The sequence below is a fragment of the Xenopus laevis genome, chromosome 6L (assembly GCF_017654675.1).
Source record: "Xenopus laevis strain J_2021 chromosome 6L, Xenopus_laevis_v10.1, whole genome shotgun sequence".
Taxonomy (NCBI): Eukaryota; Metazoa; Chordata; class Amphibia; order Anura; family Pipidae; genus Xenopus; species Xenopus laevis.
The window spans coordinates 49,907,645-49,930,403 of NC_054381.1; the positions used below are offsets into that span (position 1 = coordinate 49,907,645).

The 22,759-nt window shown below is 40.1% G+C and overlaps 1 protein-coding gene across 2 annotated transcripts in view; it reads right to left on the reverse strand.

Annotated features, from left to right (window-relative positions):
- nek10.L (NIMA-related kinase 10 L homeolog) overlaps positions 1-19,622 on the reverse strand; it is a 66,525-nt gene extending 46,903 nt beyond the window's left edge. Inside the window, exons 1-8 of one of the 2 annotated variants that reach the window (XM_018267455.2) lie at positions 18,929-19,622; positions 12,409-12,514; positions 12,177-12,237; positions 10,424-10,548; positions 8,998-9,096; positions 6,718-6,802; positions 4,796-4,837; positions 3,044-3,122 (exon numbers count right to left, since the gene is read on the reverse strand). In XM_018267455.2, the coding sequence (XP_018122944.1) occupies positions 3,044-3,122; positions 4,796-4,837; positions 6,718-6,802; positions 8,998-9,096; positions 10,424-10,548; positions 12,177-12,237; positions 12,409-12,479 (562 nt within the window). In that variant the 5' untranslated portion in view covers positions 12,480-12,514; positions 18,929-19,622. Of the gene's footprint in view, positions 1-3,043; positions 3,123-4,795; positions 4,838-6,717; positions 6,803-8,997; positions 9,097-10,423; positions 10,549-12,176; positions 12,238-12,408; positions 12,515-18,839 lie in introns of both variants that reach the window. The other variant, XM_018267452.2, reaches the window with a different exon arrangement.
- Between the last annotated feature and the right edge of the window lie 3,137 nt (positions 19,623-22,759).

The window sequence follows — 22,759 nt, forward strand, 5'->3', positions numbered from 1 at the left end:
CCCTTATTCGGTATTTACCACCACCAGAAAATTAAAAACTTTCCTTAAAAGGCTTGTTTAGGTGGGTACTCAACAAACGCATATTGTCAACTTGCATGTAAAGAATCATGAAGTACATCTCCTAGCAGGGCTGGAACTAGGGGTAGGCAGAGAAGGCACGTGCCTAAGGCGCAAAGCTAGGGGGGAGCGAGGCAAGTACCTGCTCTGTCCGGTCCCGTCTCTCCCCGACTGGCGCTATTTTCTCCTCAATTGTGCTTCTGTGCATGCGCGCTCGAGCGTAATTTCACACATGTGCACCTGAGCCTAATTTCGTGCATGCACACTCCAGCACGCACTCAGCCAGCGCCGTGGCTGCCCAGGTTGCCTAGGTCTCCTAGTATACGCTGTAGAATGACATGCAACAGCAAATAGTGTAAAAATACCACTTTATTTTTTAAAATAAAATATTAAAATGCACTCACATGGCAATGGTTATTAAAAAGCATATCTATGCATTGTCCTCTTGAAAGCTCCCCCTGTATGGAAAGTCTGCACAAAGTCCCAAGGGCCAAGGCCTTTTGAGAAGGTATTAGGTTGGCTTGTAGCGTCCTTTTCTCATGTGCGATGTGAGGCGCCTTCCAGTGACATCACCTGCCTTAAGCGTTTCGTCTTGCGACTTCCTGAAAGGCTTGGTTCTAATGCGCATGTCAACTTCCTATATATCGTCATTTTGTTTTGCGCGTCACCTTGACAACACCTTCGCAAGTTTGCCATTCGTTGCCATAGAGACGCATGTTCTTCAATGTGTTTTATTTCACTCCCTCTACCCACCAGTTCCTTTCTTTCCACGACGTTTGGACTTTTCTCTATTATTTACTTTGGCTACTGATTTCCAATTGTAGTATTTCACACTAAATGTATTATTGAATAGAGGTGATTATACACCAAATCTTGTGAACACTTAACATTTTTTGGAGGGTATATTATACAAAACCAATCATATATAAAAACAGTTATATAAAGAACATAAATCCAAAAAGTTATTATACATAAAAAGGTTCTCTAAAAAGGATCAGTATATTGAACATGTTATTTTACACTAAAGTTGTTAATAGATCAATATATATACCAATATGTACTGTATATACTCCCCAACCCATTATCTCCTACCGTAGGGCTAGGGGAATATGTACACATTGGCATCCTACAGAAACGCTCTCAGATTTATATTTAAACTAGTGATGTGCAGTTTACCGCAGACGGATGCGGGTCGAGCTATTCTCCTGCTCTCCCCGCTCGCGACCTAGTACTGCCGGCTTCCGGAGCCGGAATTTATAGACTCCTACCTGCCCCGCCCCACCCCTTTTGTGACGTCACTGCAGGGCGGGCGCGAGTCTATAAATAAAGGGGAGTAGTGGGCCCGGGTAGGGAGCCGGCGGGTTAGGGTCGGGTGCGGGTCGAGAAATTCTCGACCTGCACATCACTAATTTAAACGATTTGGTACAGATGATTAAATTTTATGTATCCATTTACTCTCTACCTGTAGCGTCTTATTTACCAGGCCCCCACCTCTCCAACCTCTTTTTCTGTTCTAAACCCCAGAATTTCAGACCTTTTGGGTTCTTCTCATGTGCTGTTTTAAAATGTTTGGACACACTATGGGTGTCTAGACCCTTTTCTATATTTCTTATATCTATCTCGCAAAGGTCTATTTGTTTTTCGAAGCACACGCGTCTCTATGGTATTTGGCAAACTTGCGGAGGTGTTGTCAAGGTGACGCACAAAACAAAAAGAAGGTATAAAGGAAGTTGACATGCACAGTAGAACCAAGCCTCTGAGGAAGTCGCAAGACGAAACGCGTGAGGCAAGTGACGTCACTGGAAGGTGCCCCACATCGCACATGAGGAAAGGATGTTACAAGCCAACCTAATACCTTCTCAAAAGGCCTTGGCCCTTGGGACTTTGTGCAGACTTTCCATACAGGGGGAGCTTCCAGGAGGACGATGCATAGATATGCTTTTTATCATTGTGAGTGCATTTTAATATTTTATTTTAAAAAATAAAGAGGTATTTTTACACTATTTGCTGCTGCATGTCATTCTACAGCGTATACGAGATGTACTTCATGATTCTTTACATGCAAGTTGACAATATGCGTTTGTGAGTACCCACCTAAACAAGCTTTTTAAGGAAAGTTTTTAATTTACAGGTGGTGGTAAATACTAAATAAGAGTGACACTTATAAGGTGGAGATAATTGTTTCCATTGAACACAAGAGGTGGCAATTATAAAACAATATTGCCCTATATTCGTTTTGTATGATCCCTGTGCCATTGGCGTTGGCTTTCATTTTAGTGACTGATTTTTGGACTTGAAGGGATACAAGTAGGAGCCGGCTAAGGATTGTGGACACAATTGGACCTTGGGACTTGGGAAGGTTTTGTACAAAAATTAACTACTGAGTTTAGTATTAAATCCTAATTACATTTTTTTCTGATAGAAAACTGTCAGTATAAATTTAATTAGGTATATGTAATTTGTGTGCAAGTACTATTCCAGAGTTGTGTTTTATTGGATTTCAGTTACTAATTTTAACAATTCTCCCCTTTATTTAAATAATTTAATACAGGAGGCACATTCTCATTTTAGTGGTTTTAGAGTTTTTTGAAACCACAAATAAACTTGTTTCCTCTAAAACCAAGAATGCCATGTAATTTATTAAAAGATTCAAATGGACATTACATTATAGTTTTGCTGTGTTTTAAGAAACGTTTTCACTAAATAAATCAAAGGAACATTGAATTATTTTAGTGCAGTTGACACTCATTATTATGGAGGGTTGGCAACTAAATACTTGCTGTACTAACAAAATATCTTTATTATATCTGAAAAACAATAGGATTGGTTGTTTGGAGTTGTAAAAAAAATCACGGATAATGCTGCTATTTCAAGGAAAGTTAAATAAAATTCCGAGGCAAATCTTTTTTTTAAAAAAATCTTTTTTTGCAAACAACCAAATTCATTTGGCGGCCTCAACAGCTTAGACAATCAAAACAGTTCTTACACGTCATATTGACCAATTTGTCGACATTAAAATGTTCTTCTCCATACAAAAGGTATATATCAGATGTTGTCTCCATATACTGCAAGAAACAAAAAAGAAAAGAAAATTGGTTGTTCCTCAATAAAGCCACAAGGTGGTGTCCTAACTTTGAAAGTAAAGCCTAAATCGTTGTAATTTGCATTAAAACTACAGAAGTACAGTACTAGCAGTGCTTTCCTGAGCTGCACTGACAATATCTGAATATTAAAACTATTAAAACTATACGCCCAAAATGAATACTTAAGCAACAGATACCTTATATCATATAAAGTGAGATATTAAAGAATCTTACCAAACTGGAATATATATATATTTAAGTAAATCTTGCCATTTTAGATCTCTTGCCTTGAACCACCATTTCATGCTGTGTGCTGTCTCAGAGATCACCTGACCAGAAATACTACAACTCTAACTGTATCAGGAAGAAGTGTTGAAGCAAAAGACACAACTCTGTCTGTTAATTGGCTCATGTGACCTAAGAAGTATAGTTTGTTTGGTTTGTTTGTGTACACAGTGAATCGTACGATCCCAGAGGGCGGCCCTTGTTTTTTAAAATGGCAATTTTCCATTTATGATTAAACAAAGACACATACAACTAGAAAAGTATATTATTATGAAAATGGTTTATTTACATGAAGCAGGGTTTTACATATGAGCTGTTTTATACAATATCTTTTTATAGAGACCTACATTGTTTAGGGGGTATAGTTTTCCTTTAAAAATGAATTAGAATGCGTTAGGAGTCACTTATTAATGTCCCTGCCACAAAAATGTTCCCCTTAGTGTTCATTAAGTTTAAAGTAGTGGCAGGAGAAGTGCTAGTCTCTGCACTATGGGTACAAAAATCCATTGTAAGGTGCAATGTTGGTGGGCACAAGGCAGCCCTGTCCTTACAGCCTGCCATATATACACAGTAGTGATGTGCGGGCCCACTCCTGCACCAAATCTTCGGGTAGCGAGTGGGTTGGGTCCAGGTCAAGCTCTTCTCCTGCTCTCCCCGCCTGCGACCTCACCCTGCCGGCTTTCGTCGCCTAAATTTATAGACTCAATCCCACCCTGCACTCCTTTTGTGATATCACTGCAGGGCGGGTCTATAAATAGAGCGGCAACAGCGGGCCGGGCCAGGTGTGGATTTGAAAGGGGTGGGTTAGGGTTGGGTGTGGGTTGAGAATTTCTCGACCCGTATATCACTAATACACAAGGTTTCACAGGACAGCTGGTACTGTAAGTTCAACATTTATTTGCAGCCTGTGTCTGCTGGAGCTACAGTTAACTGTTCCTTGGGCCCACTTGGGCTGCTGCCTCAGGGCACCCACACACCCCCGGGCCACATACCACAGCCGCAAAGCCTCCTATGCCCCTTCCTGCTCGAGCAACCCGCCCTGACCACCGGCTACTTTCCCTGTGTCCCACCTGCCCAGGCCAACCCTGATTGTACCTGTTATTTATGGTGGAGGCCTATGGTAAAGCCAGCCAGAAACCCAATGAAAATATTGCATGTTTACAACACACAAGCTTACCAGCAAACTGCCATCTGTAATTCAAACAACAAAATTTTCTTTGTAGAATGAAATAGAAGACATTCGGTTTTCAATAGCTATTTTTACCCTTTTATAAATGATTTGCAATAACTTTGACTCCAGTTCTCAAAGCAAAGGACAGAGGAAAAACACACAATTCTAATGCATGAATACACACAACACATTGTTTTACCTGTGCAAGGATTTCAACTCCATTGATCTGATGAAGAACCTCCTATGATTCATAAAAAAAAGGCAAAACACATTAGTTTTTTCCATCTACACATTGACATGCTGTTATTTTACTTTAACCTTTCAAAATGCCTCAGTTGATAATGCTGCTCCAGCAGGCGTCTGCACTGAAATCCATTTCTCAAAAGAGCAAACAGATTTTTTATATTTAATTTTGAAATCTGACATGGGACTAGACATATTGTCAGTTTCCCAGCTGCCCCCAGTCATGTAACTTGTGCTCTGATAAACTTCAGTCACTCTTTACTGCTGTATTGCAAGTTGGAGTGATATCTCCCCCCCAGCAGCCTAACAACAGAACAATGGGAAGTTAACCAGATTGCAGCTCCCTAACACAACATAACAGCTGCCTGGTAGATCTAAGAACAACACTCATTAGTAAAATTGTGACACATTTAGTTACATTGAGTAGGAGAAAAAATAGCCTGCCAGAAAGCATTTCCATCCTAAATTGCTGGCTCTTTCTGAAAGCACATGACCAGGCAAAATTACCTAAGATGGCTGCCTACACATCAATATTACAGCTAAAAAAAATACACTTGCTGGTTCAGGAATTAACTTTTATATTGTAGAGTGAATTATTTGCAGTGTAAACAGTGTAATTTAGAAATAAAAACTACATCATAAAAATCATGACAGTATCCCTTTAAGCACCATTTAGGCATCTGCAGAATTTTTTTTCACTGACATCAGCTTCATGTAATTCTCTTATATCTTACACATATATATTTTGTTGTCTATCTTTAGAAATAGCTACTTCCTGTAGCTATATCGTGCTTATTCCATATTGGAGGCAAGATAATCCTATTTGGTTTATTTAATGTTTACATGTTCTTTAGTAGACGTATGGTATGGAGATCCAAATTACAGAAGATCCCTTATCCAGAAAACCCTAGGTCCCAAACATTCTGGATTTGCAAAAAAGGCACCCCTAGGCCGGGCGCAGGGGCGCTCCACCAATGAGGCGAGTTGCCTCAGCCGGCAAAAAAACAAATGGCACTCCTGGTAACTTTTCTAGTGCAGAAAACGTTACTGCGATGTTGACCGACCCGACCCCCTCCGGCGTGACGTGGACTGCCCCGACCCCCTCCGGCGTGACGTGGACCGCCCGACTCCCTCCGGCGCTAAAAAAGTGAGTGCAGTGAGGAGGGGTGGGGGCGGCAAAAGGAAGGCTGCCTCAAACGGCAAAATGCCCCTGGCTGGGTGCCTCTTATGCCCTCAACCCCCACACGTGTGTGCTACCTTGATGCGCAAGCACCGATGAACATGCGCGTATGCCTCCTACCCCGCATACGCGCATGTTCATCGGTGCTTCCCCACTGCTCCCACTTTAACTCTGTTCCGGGTGTCCTGCTGGAACCCCGAAATATACTGTAGATGCGGTTGGGCGACATGCCATCCCTAAAAATGCCTCGCCACAAATCCGGGGCTGAATAAGTCCCATACCTGTAATTACTTTTTTTTGGTATAGTAAGACATATATCATACTATAGTAATTCATTTAATAATCAACTGATAATTTACTGATCAATCAGTTTTCTATATCCCACTCTCTGCAACTGACTCATTTAATGACGCTACAACATGTATAGACTTCAGGAATCCTTGTTCAGAGCAATATTGTTACAAAAATGTGAAAGTAATCATAGTTGAGCATCTCTTTTTGCCAATTGCAACTTTGCAGGTTTGATTTGGTTTAGGATTCATCCAAATCTTTTGCACTGGATTCGGTGTCCAGTCAAATCCTAAAATTGTGGATTAGATGAATTCCTGAAAGTTTAAATATTGATTCTTGTACAAGAAAATCTTAAAATTGAGATAAAGTTAAAAAGATGCAAAAAAAACAATACCTTAGAAACGTACCTGATAAAATGGATCACGCATAAGTAACCTCAGACAGATTAACACTCGTAATAAGTGAATGGCTGATGCCCTTTCAACCCACTCTCTGTAGGAAAAGGTAAATATTGTGTATTACGTGTGGTGTCTCTGCTTTATGGCAATGTCACAAAAGTGCATTTGTAGAAACAGTGTACAAAGCCTGGGCGTTGGGTGGCAGAAATTGTGGGAGGGACAGTTAACCTTAAACTTTAAAGAGCTTATAGAACCACACGTTTTATAACAATTTTACTGTGATTTGATTCAACGTGTTAGTACTGGAGGCTGAAAACTGCACATTGTATCCAAACAATATGTCAGGATTCAGGAAGGGGTGGTACATATGGAGGGTGGAATGTATGCATGTAATACAAAGCACTAGAAAGGAATAAGATTCAAGAAAGGAATAGGATTCCAACAATGAAGGCATGGAAAAAAACAGAAAAGTATCAATGCGATTTGCTACAATTACCACAAAGTGCTTTTTTTACTGTGGGTTACAGAGCTTTATTTACTTGTTTCTCTTTCTTTCCTCCTTTCTCTTCCTTTCCTCATTGTATACATAAATTAACTCAATCACTGCAGCAATTCCGTGCATCCCATTGTATATAATGTACATTGATCTAACTGCCTATGGTGTATGGGGCAAGTTTTGTTAGGAAACCACTCATTTCTGTGTTCCCTTGAGATATTCACTACCATGTGTCATAGGAAGCACTATTGGAATATGCTACAACATGAAGCAGTTCCAGATGTTTGGATCACTGTTTTTCCATCATCAAGAGAGAATGTGCCGTTACTTTTTTCTAGGTTTCTATCAAATGTATCTTTGTTTGTGCCGTTTACGGAATTACAGAGTGAACAAGCTGATAAAAAGGTCTTATAAAAGATTAATGATGCAAATATTTAAAATGAATGATATTTGTCACAATTATTACAAATATACTGTTAATAGTGAATTCTAGTATACAGTATGTTAGCTTGCATATACCACATTAAATTCTCTTCTTGGATTTGACTGTTCATTTTTGCAGGATAGAACTTCCAGCTTCCCAGTTGCAATTAAACATGTGGGATAGCTACATGGGATGTGAAACTGTTTATAGGCAGCAGTTATTAATGGATATTCTGGGAAAACAGCCAACAGGGATAATATAAGCCTATTTAAATTAAAGCTAAATTAAAGCTAAAATCAAATACTTTTACTCAGTTGAGTATGTTAAAGCAATGTTTTTTAACTTTTCAAAGGATATGCAATGTTTGTTAGAATCTCATACATTAACTATAAGCATGGCTTTGTGTCGATAATGATTTCCCAGCATTTAAAGGATAACTAAAGCTTAAAGGAGAACTAAATCCCCTTTCTAATAAAACCCCCTACCCTCCATAGTCCCCGCTCCCTGCTCCCCCCCCCCCCCGCACAGGAGTTAACAGAAGTAAGTACGAAGCGCCGGAAGAAGACCCCAAGATTAATGGCAAAATGTGGCCCCTTGAGCTATGCTGCGCTGACTCTGCAACAAGGGGTAATTACCGTCTTAGGGGTATTTACTTGTGTTAACTCCTGTGTGGGGGGGGAGCAGGGAGGTGGGACTATGCAGGGTAGGGGGAAGGGGGTTTAGTTCTCCTTACCCAAAGAAGTGTACATACTGTTTAGGGCGATGTACCAGCCTAAGGTAACCACAGCCCTTTAGCACTGAAGATATGTCCCTTTGAAGATACCCCTGTAGCTCTCCATCTTATTTTCTGCTGATCCACGGTTAATGCTTTGTACGACCTTCAATGTTTTACATTCAGTATATAAAATGTGGCATTTCTAGTTATATTTGTGTTTAGGGTTTAGTTATCCTTTCAGGAACTACAAATAATGCCCACTGCAATCTCTAAATGGCACCTAGTCATATTATACCATCCAGTCAATGAAATGTTGGCCATCAGCACTAAAATCCAAGGGTACCGCAAAAACAGGGGGCAGAAAGGGGGCTCCTCTAGGCTTCCCTCAATCTGCTGCTTATGAATACAGTACTGCATAGCAAAAACAACACCGTATTCAACAGTAGGCAGGCTGGTAGTTGAACTCAAATTTGGAGAGCAGAAACCTGAAGCAATTCTTTATGTGCATACAAAGTAAATTAAGTTCTAATTAGAACGTCAAATTCTCATATAAGCATATATGTGCACTTTGAAAAACAAAAGTCGAATTACAATAATGAAACAAAAGAAAGCACAAAGTGAGAAGATAATCCTGTTACATCTTTATTTTTTTACCTGCAAGCTAGCCTGTTCTTTATGAGTGCAGTAAAAATGTCAAGAAACAGAGCATGCTGAGAGTGTTGACTGAAATTCCTTTCATTCTTGTAATTGACACTAGAAGCAAGGACAGAAGATTACAGTAAATAGAAACATACAGTAAACAATGTGATATGAGTGTTTATTTACTGTTAAAGGACAAGTACCCCTTTAAAATAAGGGAATGTAGAATTGACGAGAGTGCTATTATAAGAACTTTTGCAATGTACATTCATTATTTATTTATTTTTTAATTCCAAGATATTAAGGGATCCGTGTACTGTTAATATGAATTCATTTTATTACAACATTGCCACCTGCTGGTCAGTTTCCGACCATTCTGACTACCAAATAGTCAAGGAAGGAGAAAGAAAGAGGGCTGGTCTGATGTTCTGGTTAGGAATGATTTTAGAAAGGTTTCTAATGTTTTCTAATGCACCAGCAGGTGGTGCTGTTGTAACAAAATGAATTAATGTTAACAGTACACATATCCTTTAATATTTTGGAAAAAGAAAAGAATGAATACACATTGCAAAAGTGTATCAATTTTGCATTCACTTATTTTTAAGGTTTATTTATTTAAAGGAGAAGGAAAGTCATTTTTACTTGGGGTGGCAAAAGTTGCTAAACACAGCAGTGCATACAGAGCAAGAAATAACTCATTTTCTTCGTTATAGCTAAGCCTCAGTATGAAGGCAGCAGGTAACATGCACATTGCAAATGAACACAATACATTGTGCCTGTTTTATGCACTTTGCTTATAAATGAGGCCTCTGATGCTTTTAATTTTTTCTCTGAAGCAAGCTGGTTATTTGGAAATAGATCTATTTTGCAAATAAGAAACAAAAAACATTGTATATTTATTAAAGAGTGAAGTTAAATATTGCCACAGTCCTCTAGAGTAATGTTCCTCCACTCTCCATATTCATTTCTTTGGGATTTTAAAAAGTGTGTTTATCAAAAGATGAACTTTCCCTTTTAACTTATTGATAAATACTCTTTTAAAAATCCTATAGAAATAAATGGAGAATGGTGGAATTTCATCCTAGAGGACTGTGGCGATCTCTAACTTCACTTTTTAATAAATATACCCCTATGATAATCTTTAGGCTGGACTCCACGGGCATTTTTCGGCGGATCAGTGCCCGTCATAAAAACACAGGCGACAAGTCGGATATATATAATTCGACTGAACGAAAAGTTGCAGGTAAAAACTACATTACATCCGACGCAACAATACAGTCGGATGTGAACGCAGAAAGCAGCGTCTTCATCCGACAGTCTGACCGTGTGCAACATTTCGTTCAGTGCAATTATATCTTGACGCCTGCGTTTTGTTGTCGGGTGCTGAACAATGCTTGTGGAGTCCAGCCCTTAATCTTTATAGAAGCAAGAATCAGATTACCTGAATGTTTCAAGCTCCACAGCTTCAGATGATTCTTGTTTTAGATTTTGACTTTTGCATCCATTTGCCTTGCCTTTTGACTTTTGCTGAGGACTAGGAAGACTGGTAACTTTTAAAGCTGGAAGCTTAACAAAAATATATTTAAAAGCAGCTGTGTATATTTTTATATAAAATTCAGTCTGTATCAATTGCTTGTCACATATACCGTTAACATTTATCCTATCATGTGACAGTATTACATGTTCGAAGGGGAACTATCATGAAAAAAACACATCACAAATCAGTTATATCATTTGAATTACTTAAAAGTTAAAATTCAAAGTTGTATAAAGCTGTATAGACAAATCTGGGAAGATACAGCTGCATTCTAGTGTGCTTGATGTTGCTTGCAAGGTTAAAGCAAAAAAAGTGGAAACAGACTATTGGCATTGGTATAGCATTATATATGCTAGGCACTGTGTGTTCCAGTCCCAACTACAGGATCCCTCTTTTGTCCCCCTCCTGTTAATATAAACAACAACACATTTCACAAGTTCAAATCTCAGCTTTTTAGGGCCTAAAGAAACAGTATCATGTCCCTTTTATTTTTTAAAATAACAGGATGCCCATGTTCCATCATCATACACACTGTCACGATTTGCTGGGTTTCAACTACTTGTGCCACTGGAGGCCCTTAGTGTTGTCTTGTTCATTATTCTTGTTGTTCCTGTTATACTCTTGTCTTCTGCTTTATCTCTACGCCCATCTTATTACCTCCACTTGTTTCTCATTATCCATTCCTGACCCTTTATATAAGCCTGCCCCTGACCTCTGCCCAGTGCTTGGTCATTAAGTCGTTGCTGTGACTTTGCCGCTGGTTCCTATATCGTCTGATCCTGTTCCAAGTTCTTGTGACCCCCTCTGGTTCCTTGTTCCTTATCCCAACTTCTGTTCCAGCTCGTGCCTTGTTCCTGTACCCTTGTGTCCCTTCTTGCCCTGTTTTTGGATTCCCCAGTTCTGACTCCTGGCCTGTCCCTCGACTTTGATTGTTTGCCGCCTGCCTCAACACTTTGGCCTGATTCTGGACTGTGTCTCTGCCTGCTGCTTTCTACTCTTTCAAGTTTCTAAATTCATTGTGAGCATTGTTACTTGTAATCACTTCCTTGAGTTTATTAAAGTATTATTTCCCCATTACCGTGGATTCTGACCTCAGTACTGCTGTGTATGGTTACACCTCGGGTTACCTAGCAGTCTTTAGGCTCCCAACTTCATGGTATTGAAGTTAAAAGCTATTCTCTTATCCATAAGCCTAATGTGATAATCTAAGTGAATGGAAGGGCAGGAGTGTAGACAGCGTTTTAATGGGCGCAACTTTGCAACCAGGGCCGGAACTATGGGTAGGCAGAGTAGGGACGTGCCTAGGGCGCAAAGCTGAGGGGGCACCAGGCACGTACCTGCTCTGTCGCCTACCCCATGTCCGGTCCTATGTCTCCCTGACTGGCGCTGGTAATTTCCGTTTCAAATGCGCTTGCGCACATGCGCGCCGGCGCGTAGTTTCCTGCATGCGCGATTGAGCGCACACTAAGCTGGCGCCGTGCCCAGCCAGGTTGCCTAGGGCGTCTGGCCGGGTTGGCCCGGCTCTGTTTGCAACCAACAAACGTGCCGCCTATTGCTAAGAAAATAAACCATACATGTTTTTAAATGAGAGTCTAAATCAAAAAGCTTTTGTATTTTTCACAAGATCTGCTTAGTGTTGTAAAATATGCAGACTTACCTGTTGTTTGCTTGTCTGGACATTTAAAAGAGACCAAAGCCGTTCAATATCAGAGCACTGCCTAAAAGAGAAGTCAGAAAAGCCCACATTATAATATGATATAATATAACTCTACATGGTAGAACAGGAAACTCACAGGAGAATATATATATAAGGAATATATATATAAGGAATATTGGAACATATTAATATAAACATGTTGATTTTATTCATTAATACAAAGAGGACAAACCTTGTATTGTTTGCCTGGTTCTTCCTGTTAGAATTTTCAGATTTCTTCCCTTTTTCATCTTGGTTAGGCATTATAATACCTTAGAGATCTACTATATTACTCATTCCTAAAGGTGAGGTAAACAATATGCATATATAAGAATTGCACATTGCACATCTGCAAAACTAAACCACAAAGAAATAAAAAAATAAATTTGATGCAAAAATTTAAATTGCATTAACATTTTTAAATAACATCTTATTTTAAAAATTATTTCTCTATTTCGAAGAACAACAATGTGAACATTTCTCTCTTAACAAAGCAAATTCATCCAAACAACAGGCAGTGTTTTTTTTTTTATTTTAATATCATATTACACTATTTGCATTTATATAAATGAGCTGGAGAGAGTGCAGAGTTGTGCAACTAAACTGGTTAGAGGGATGGAAGATTTATATTATGAGGGTAGACTATCAAGGTTGGGGTTGTTTTCTCTGGAAAAAAAGACACTTGAGAGGGGACATGATTACACTTTACAAGTACATTAGAGGAAGGTAAAACAGGAACCCACACGGACTATACCTCTGAGGAAGCTGACTACAACTACAGCGAAACGCGTTAGGTACGTTTGGGGTACGCTTTGGACCCAAGAAAGGCACCACGAGGGAGTCTGGAAAAAGCCGGCAGGACTGCCCCCAGGGACCACACACAAACTTTTTGGGACTGAATGCATATTACCCAAAGAGGGTAAATGTGAGTGTATTTTTACTTGATTTTAATTATATTTTAATAAAAACGGTATCACACTATCCTTGGTTCCTATTTCTGATCCGGAGTATTCCCTAGGGAATACATATATATTTGCTCTGGACTTTTATTTACAGCTGAGGGACTGTGAAGGGATCGGCAAGAAATACCGAAGAGACTGACATTTTTTACCAAATTGCATGTGTAAGCAATATATGTTTTATTACATTAGAGGACATTACAGACAAATAGCAGGGAACCTTTTTACTCATCAAGTGGATCACCGTACCAGAGGCCACCCCTTTAGACTAGAATAAAAGAACTTTCATTTGAAGCAACGTAGGGGGTTCTTCACAGTCAGGACAGTGAGGTTGTGGAATGCACTGCCGGGTGATGTTGTGATGGCTGATTCTGTTAATGCCTTTAAGAATGGCTTGGATGATTTCTTGGACAGACATAATATCAAAGGCTTTTATGATATTAAACTCTATAGTTAGAATAGATATGGGTATATAGAATTTATATGAGTGTATGGAGGGGTTGGTGTGAGTGTGTGTATGTATGGACACTGGGTTCATTTGGAGAGGTTAAACTTCATAGGTCTTTTTTGAACCCAACTTAACTATTTAACTACAGTATGTAACTATCTAACTGGGCAAAGTGTAGGACATCCTCATACATGAAATTCTTCCTACAGAATTCAGCATGGTATTTCCATGCACTTGAGCAAGTCTTAAAAGTGTATTTGCTAACTGCTACTATTGACACCTGAACATACTACATAATGATTTGGAGACTTTGCAATTTGTTATCTACACATATTAATACACAAAAAAAAGTTATATATCAAGCAACCAGTTTAGTGTTACACACACACACAAACACATTATGATATCAATATTTGAGGCAAAGCTTTGGAGCTTAGTGGTGAAAGTGAATGCAATTATGTGTATGCAGATTCCCCAGTGAGCCCCTCTGATTTGGAAGGATTATGTACTCAAGCTAGCCTTTGGTCACTACTACCATGTCCTTGAGAGTAGAGCCACCTGTTTGGCTGTAAGAACAGTTCTTTGTTTTTCTGTGCTGTTTAGAGATATTACAGTGTTCGCCCAAAGGTAACACCCCACTTACATATTCAATATATATATGTTCGCATGTCATACATTACCAAGTCTATAAAAACTCTGTGATTTCTTTGTTTAGAGTTCTGAAACTTCAGCACCCGTGTATCAATAAGTATCAAATAAACTTTGTCTATAAATAAACTAACTGAATTCCCTCAAAAGTGGTTTGAAATAGAAATACATATTTACTAATTTTGGATTTGTAAGAATGCTTACTTATTGGCCATAATATGCACGTTCCAAAAATATGTGATTTTCCAGGGTAAATTTCCTGTTAATGGCAATTACGCTACGTACGCTCATTTCAGCAGTGGTGCTTTTGAATTATACAAGTCTGGAATCTCCACAAAACTATACATATTTGGTACTGACATGCTCTGGAGACTTTCACTTCTATTTTCAAATTAAAAATGTTTCTAATATATGTTTATTCTATTAAGTTTATTCTATTTTTAAGTAGAGGTCTAAATGTTTTATAGTTCTATATCTTGTTACAAAAGTGGAATTACACAAAAGTTCAGGTAGAGTCAGAAAGCACAACATGCTTAAAATTTTTTTTTAACATATCGGTAGGCTCTTCAAGGGTTGCTGTAGTACATGCATAACTGTTACAACTACTTTAGAAATAAGTTCTACGGTGCAATGTCTTCCACCTGTAATTAGCATTCCTACACATCATACAATGCATGTATATTTTCTATGTGCAAACTGCAAAGGGTACACCACTTCAAAGTAACAACTTAATCATGTCTAAGTATGAACACTGCTTCTGTATCTAACTTCAATGCTGAGAACGTAAATTTTTTGCACCAGGCTAAAAAAAAAAAAAAAAGCATGTTGTTAGAACTATAGCTCAGCCTACATAACAGATGCTTTGATGTGTGTCATGTGTCATGTGCATGTCATCCCTTACAGGCAACAGAAACTGAGATGAGCAGAATGCCTTATAAGAAATCATTTTCTTTCATTTATGTCTTAGATGTGTAAATTGATACTCCTGTCACCTAAGAAAAATCTAAAAAATTGCATAATTGGTTGCCAAAGAGCTTTCTTCCTTCATACAAAAATTACGTTTGTTCTAGGGGGCATATTTATTATGCTGTATAAAACAAAATTTGCTGAAAAAACGGTGTAAAAACCTGTGTAAAATGAATGGCAAATTTATCAAGGAGTATGTAATTTTACACCATGAGAACTACAGATTTGCGACTGTTATTTTACATTGCTTCCTGTGGAAGTCACTCTAAGAAAAAACAAGTAAAACTTTTATGCTGTTTCTTACACGGTGAAGCCTGGCTATGTGTGGTGTATTGTCCTGCTGTTATTTACACAGCATAAGGAATATGCCCCATAGGGCAGGGGCACATGGGCAGATTCGGGGAGACAATCTCCCCAAACTGCCTTCCCTCTGCTAAAATAAAAATTGCCTGCAGCAATGCACTTGCGGCTCTTCAGTTTCTGAAGTCGGCCAAAGTTTCCGGAAATCAAAGCGCCGCGAGTGCCGTTTCGCTGGCGTTTTCTTATTATAGCAGGCGGAAGGCATGGGGAAGGCAGTTCGGGGAGATTGTCGCCACGAAGAAGAAGCGATTACTCGCCAGGCGACTAAATCTCCCCGAATCTGCCCGTGTTCCCCTGCCCTTAAGTGTGTGCTAACACAGTGGTGATCCACTATTTAAGGGTGGAGGTAAATATGCATTATCATAAATGTTTAGGGTCTGGATTTCATTATTATTATTATGAATACATATGTACATGCCAGAAGGAATAAATCAAGCAATTCCCAGCTTAGTGGATGTGTGATATAGCAGTAAGGATTGCCTCTATTCTGTTCAATAAGAAACATCCTGACCCTGTGTGACTTGAGTGTTGGGAAATTGTGTTTGAGATTGAAATTTTTTTGTTGCCTGCCCACCATTGCCCTAGGAGTTTAGGACACGCACGCACGCACGCACGCACGCACGCACACACACACCTTGAGGCAATTAAGATTGATAAAGAAAATGTTTTCCTTTGTTCATGAAGGGAGGGAGGTGAAATACATTAATGGCAAGGATCACTAATCTGGATAAAGAGATTCAGTCAATAAACAAACTATATGGGGTAGTCACAGTTTCAATCGCCTAGTCTTTGCTGCGACCAATCTCCCCAAACGCCTTCCCTGACTCTGTGCCGGCTAAAATGAAAAAACGCCGGTGCTAAACACACACGGCGATTCGTTTTCCGAAGTTTCCTCGTGAGGCAACTTCAGGCGACTTCAGAAAACGAATAGCAGGGGAGATTGTCGCCGTGCAGAAGAGACGATTAGTCGCCAGGCGACTAAATCTCCGCGTCTGCCCCAACCCTTAGTATGATGTAGAGAGTGGTAGTCTGAGGCAATTTGCAATTGGTTTTCATTTTTTATTATTTGTGGTTTTAGAGTTATTTGGCTTTTTCTTCAATCAGGTTGCTATGGTCCAAATTACCTTAGCAACCATACTCGGATTTGAATAAGAGACCAGAATATGAATAGGAAAGGGCCTGAATAGAAAGATGAATATTAAAAGGTAGCAACAACAATACATTTGTAGCTGTACAAAGCATTTGTTTTTAGATGGGGTCAGTGACCCCCATTTGAAAGCTGGAAAGGTTTAAAAGAAAAAGGAAAATAATTGAAAAATAAGAAAACATAAATATAGACCAATTGAAAAGTTGCTTAGAGGCAACTTCGGGCAACTATAGAAAACGCATCGCCGCGTGTGCATTAGAGCAGGCGACTTTTCATTGTAGCCTATGGGAAAACACGCTGAGGCAGCCCCCACGTAGAAGAACATTATAGGAGATGTAGAAGTATCAGGCAAATACTTTCAATAATAAATATTATGCAAAGACAATGTTATGATAGATAGGTTTACTTTCTGGTATCAGTATCTCTTTAGTCTAACAATGTAATGCAACTCTTCCATGACCTGGTTCCTTTGTGAAGTGAAGGAGGGACTTGAAGATGCTCTGCTCTATGGAAAACAGTGGGATGTCAAATTCCAAAATCTATCACTTCACATTGGAACAAGGTGAGGAAGAGGTTAAATGATTTTGTGGGCCTAGGAATGGTGAGGAAATTGTCCCTGCTGCATAAATCGTCAGAATCATGATATGCCTGTGCAAAAAAAATTCTTTGCATGCTCAGCAGTGACGTAACTAGATATTACTGGGCCTCACGTCAAATTATTTTTCAGGCCCCCAAAATGTCTAGAGGTTGACCTGTTTTACTTATATTTATTGAAACTGCATGAGTGAAGGCCCCCGTACACGGGCCAATAAAAGCTGTCGACAGACTAAATCAGCAGTTTATTGGCCCGTGTGTGGGGCAAATCCAGTCGGATCGTGGCCGCATCTGTGCGTTGATGTGGTCCCGCGATCCGACCACCCATATTGGATGCATTATGATTCGATCGGAACAGCCTATTGCCCACCTCAATGTGGGCATATCAGGGCGAGATCTGCTCGTTTGGCGACTTCGCCAAACAAGCGGATCTCTAAGTCCATGGCTACCTTTAGGGCTTCATGGGGCCCCTGCAGTCCTCTGTAGTTACACCCCTGATGCTCAGACTGTGAGCATTGTTTATACATTAGCCCAACTGAAGGAGCTCATGTCAAAAAGGTGGTATATTTTCCTTTTAAATGAGACAACAGAAGTAACAGACGTACTATATTATATAGTATACTGTACAGGCTTCATTTCCTAATGCGTGCAGAGTGTAAAAAAAGAAAGCAGCAAAACTTTCCAGATTTTTCCCCACAATCCAATGTCCTTTCTCAAAATCTCTGCATAAATGCACCCACAGAAATCAACCAATTATAGTGGCAGTAACGACCAGCTTTATAATGCCATGTAAAAATGTTGCTGAAATCCTCCAAACACTGAAACTTTAACCCCATGGTACACCAGCCAATATCAAGCATCGTTTTAAAGCCACATAATGTATTTTATTTAAATGTGTCATTTCTAATTTCCGATAAAAGTCAAAACGGATACATTGAATAAAACAGGTCCCACTATAGCCTGCTAATGGCACTGTACAGACTGGCTGGTGCACTCTCCAGTCCCTTATAAGCAGAGAATAATTGAGATTTGGGAGGTTTAGCCAAATTCTACATACTCACATATTTTTTTAGAAATTCTCTAATGGTAGATTTCTATTAAAATATTCACAATATATTGTATTGATGAGCATTGTACCAGCATTGTGGGCATTGCAGTGATCAACAGGGCTGCCAGTGAAAGAATGCTGGCTCCCCAGTGTGTGGGGAAAGGTGTTACAGAAAGCAGGTTGTTGTAGAACTACACACCACTACACAACTACTAATTCGACTGTATTAGATGTACAGACAAGCTCCTATTTTTTAAAACAATTCTAAGAAAATTTGGGAGGTTTGGGGCAAATACCTTCTCTCTAAAACCTCTGATGGCCAAAAAGCTAAGGCCTCATATGGCAGTCACCAAAAAAGACTCATAAAACAATTAACTACAGAAAATTCAGGCAGACTACATATGTACAGTAGCAACTGCATAACAGAGCTATTCATGTACATAAAGACACATACCTACACACTAATATGCCATAATTATTGCTCTCTAAGCGCACTCAGTACATCAGCTTAGCTCTATGCGCACACACGCTGTGGGGACTCACATGCCCGGTGCCGCGCTCCACTCAGGGGGTCCAATCAACAGTCTCTCTGGCAACGCTGTAAACACTGCAGCAGAGCAAGTGCAGGAGGTTGCTAGGTGACAGAAAGGGGCGGGTCGGGAACACAAGCTGACGTACAAGGGCTAGAGCTTGTAAAAAATTCATGTATAGGAACGCGAAGAAGTGACTGCTCCTTCGACAAAGAAAAAAGAGAGAAATGTACATTGTGACGCACTATTTATCTATACACGAGCACTGCAAAAGCCTCTGTGGTTTGTTGAAATGGTTCAAAACACATGTATAAGAGGCTGAGTGCAGTGACTACAAGGCTGTGTGTAGTAACATGCCAGACGACACCAGTTTTGTAGAAACAATAGGCTGCTGGAAAAGGCAATGAAATCAGTCTGGGGGTTTCTTGTTTGTGAGCAATGGTCTGGCTGCTGGGGGAGGTGGTGAGACCAGTCTGGGGATTTTCTGTTGGAAATCAATAGGCTGCTAGAGAGGCAGGAACATCTGTGGGTGGGATTAGGATAAAAAGGGTACTTTGAGTGGTAGTAAATAGAGATGCATCATTACTAAAATATGATTTTCTTAGATAAGGATATACCTGAGGAATGGAGCAGCAGCAGCAGCAAGATATTCAGCATGTACAGAATATGAATGGCATTTCTCTTAGGGTAGGACTTCACTGATGATTTCCATGCCATCCGACGCACTGAGCAAAAACACAGGCGTCAAATCGGATGCGACGGAAATAAGGTAAGTGAATGCATTGTCGGATGGTGTTGCAGCATTGATTCGACGCAACACGAGGTGCAACCTGACAGTCATGTCGGATCAACGATGCGACTTCATCCAACATTTCCATTACTTAACTTATTTCTGTTGCATCCGACGTGACGCCTGTATTTTTGCACAGTGCGTCGGATCGCGTGGAAATCGTCCGTGAAGTACTACCCTCAAGGAGCAAGCAAGAAAGCAGCCGAGAAGGTTAATAGTGATGCCCTTGGGGCAGACACACGCTCAGATTCGGGGAGAATAGTCGCCCAGCGACAAATCTCCTCTTCTTCAGGGTGACTAATTTCCCCGAACTGCCTTCCGCTGGCTAGAATGTAAATCGCCGGCTGGATAGCAATCGTGCACTTCGTTTTCCGAAGTTGCCTCACGAGGCAGAGATTAGTCTCCCCAAAAAGAGGCAATTTATCGCAGGGCGACTAAATCCCCCCGAATCTGAGCATGTGTCTCTGCTCTTAGGGTTGCCACCTCACCCCTTTAAAACGGGACACATATGGAATCCAAAGCCTGCATGGCTAATTAGCAATTCATTTAGATGCATGCTGCAGACTGAACTGATTTATGTGTAGTCATACATCATGCATCTAAGGGCTCTTAGAAACTAGCGTTTTTAGCTGTGCTCCCCTGCGTTCCGTTTTAATGCATTCAGCCGCAGGGGAGCGCAGGAGTAGACGCACTGAATTATTTTCAATGGGGCTGTACTCACACAGACGCATGTAAGCGCCAAACGCAGCTTGGGACGCAGTATGTTGCATTTTTCCTGCGTTCGGCGCTTACGTGTGTCTGGAACGCAGGGGAGCGCAGCTAAACACACTCGTTTGTAAGAGCCCTTAACTAATTGCTAATTAGCCATGCAGGTTGTGTATTCCATATGTGTTCGGTTTTAAAGGGGTGAGGTGGCAACCCTAGATGCCCTGTTGCTTCAAGGAGGCCCCTGGAATCTCAGACTATGTGCAGAAAGCATAGAAGGACTTTGAGCAAAATGGAACCTTCACATAATGTGTAAGTATAATTGTACTGTGTATCTTTTTTAAACCAAGCACTTGTGCTTATCATTTACAAAAGCAGACTTGCTGTATATTTAAAACTAGTTTATTATTACCTACATTGTGTATGCAGATAGAAAATGGCTACTAAAGCCCAGGGATGAGAGTTAGTTATTTTATTTATTATCATGGGTCAGGAAAAGAACTTTCAGTTGAAGCAGTGTAGGTGGTCTTAAAAAATGAGGTTGGGGATTGCACTGCAGCATGATGTTATGATGGCTGATTCTGTTAATGTCTTTGAGAGGGGCTTTGATGATTTCTGGGACAGATAATATCCAAGGCTATAGTAATCTCAAATCTACAAATTAATATAGATATTGGTATATATAGTTTCAGTGGGTGTGTACATGTATGTGCACTGGGTTTCATTTAGAGGGGTTGAACTTAGTGGACTTTATATAATTTTTTCAACCCAACTTAACTATGTTACCATGTACTATGGGTGGCATTAAACTATACAGCTTATGTTTGCTGTATAGCTATAGTTTATAGCTGCCTCTTTTGGGAGTAATTAAGGTTAGTGATGGGCGAATTTGCGACGTTTCGCTTTGCCGAAAAATTCGCAAAATGGCGAAAAATTCGCAAAACGGCGCCGGCGTCGATTTTTTTGACGCTGGCGAATTTTCACCAGCAAATTTTCGTGGCCGTTTTCGCGCAAATTCGCGCCTGGTGAATAAATTCGCCCATCACTAATTAAGGTGTATTTAGGCCCTATGTACAGCAGTTGGAAAATTGTGTAATTGTGTAGGTAATATCAGTTATTTAGCATGGTAATGAAAAAAAAAGATGGTTAGGGAGAACTCATAGCAAAGTTGGGCATAGAGTCATCATTTTAGTTATTTCCTCATGAGCTGTAAATTCAATTGGGGTGTATACATTGATAAGTGTTCAACATTGGGATGTGCATTTTTTGTGAAATTAAGTTGTTTTAAGCATTAGTGGAGGAATGAGCAAAAAGGGGGTAGTGCCCATTAGCTGGATGATTTGCTTTTAATTGACCCTAGCAAATTAAGCATTTAAGTATTCTATCTGGAGCTGAGAGTGCCCACGGCAAAGGATAAAGTAGGGCTACCCTAGAAATAGGTTCAGAATTTTGGTCTGTGTAGGTGCCAGAAGAAAAAATTAAAAAAAGGTAAGGGAGGTATGCAATATACTAATGCAAAAAAATCAAGGCTACCCTTAAGGAAGTTCAGTCAGCACTAGTTGTTTTTTTTTGCCTGCAGTGTGATACCAATGGAGAGGATTTTTCACAGATTTGAGGTACTTTTAACTGAAGGAATTGCTTCATACTATAGAATCAGGCTTAAGGTGGCCATACACGGGCCTATAAATGCTGCCGACAGACCGAGTCGGCAGCTTATTGGCCCGTGTATGGGGCCCCCCCGACGGGCTTCACCGATCGAGATCATCTCGATTGGATGGGACTAAAACTCCCGTCGGATCATGACATCGCCAAACGAGCGGATCTCTCCGTGTATGGCCACCTTTACTCACACAGTCAAGGATGATCTCAGGGTATGGGAGTTTATTGAAGAGTCAAGAGTGAGTTTATTGTCATTTCACTCATATACATTTGTACAGTACACAGTGAAACTAAACAACGTTCCTCTAGGACCATGGTGATACACATAACATAGATGTACAGGGCAACAGACAAAAAGTGCAAGAGCAAAAATATGCAACTCCTGCAAGACGAGACAGCATCCGACAGTCGTGTCGTGTCGCGTCAACGCTGCAACACAATCCGACGATAGAATTACTTACCTTATTTCCGTCGCATCCGATGTGACACCTGCGTTTCGGATCGCGCCAGAATTGTTGGTGGAGTCCTGCCCTTAAAGGGATCCTGTCATCGAAAAACATGTTTTTTTCAAAACGCATCAGTTAATAGTGCTACTCCAGCAGAATTCTGCACTGAAAACCATTTCTCAAAAGAGCAAACAGATTTTTTTTATATTCAATTTTGAAATCTGACATGGGGCTCGACATTTTG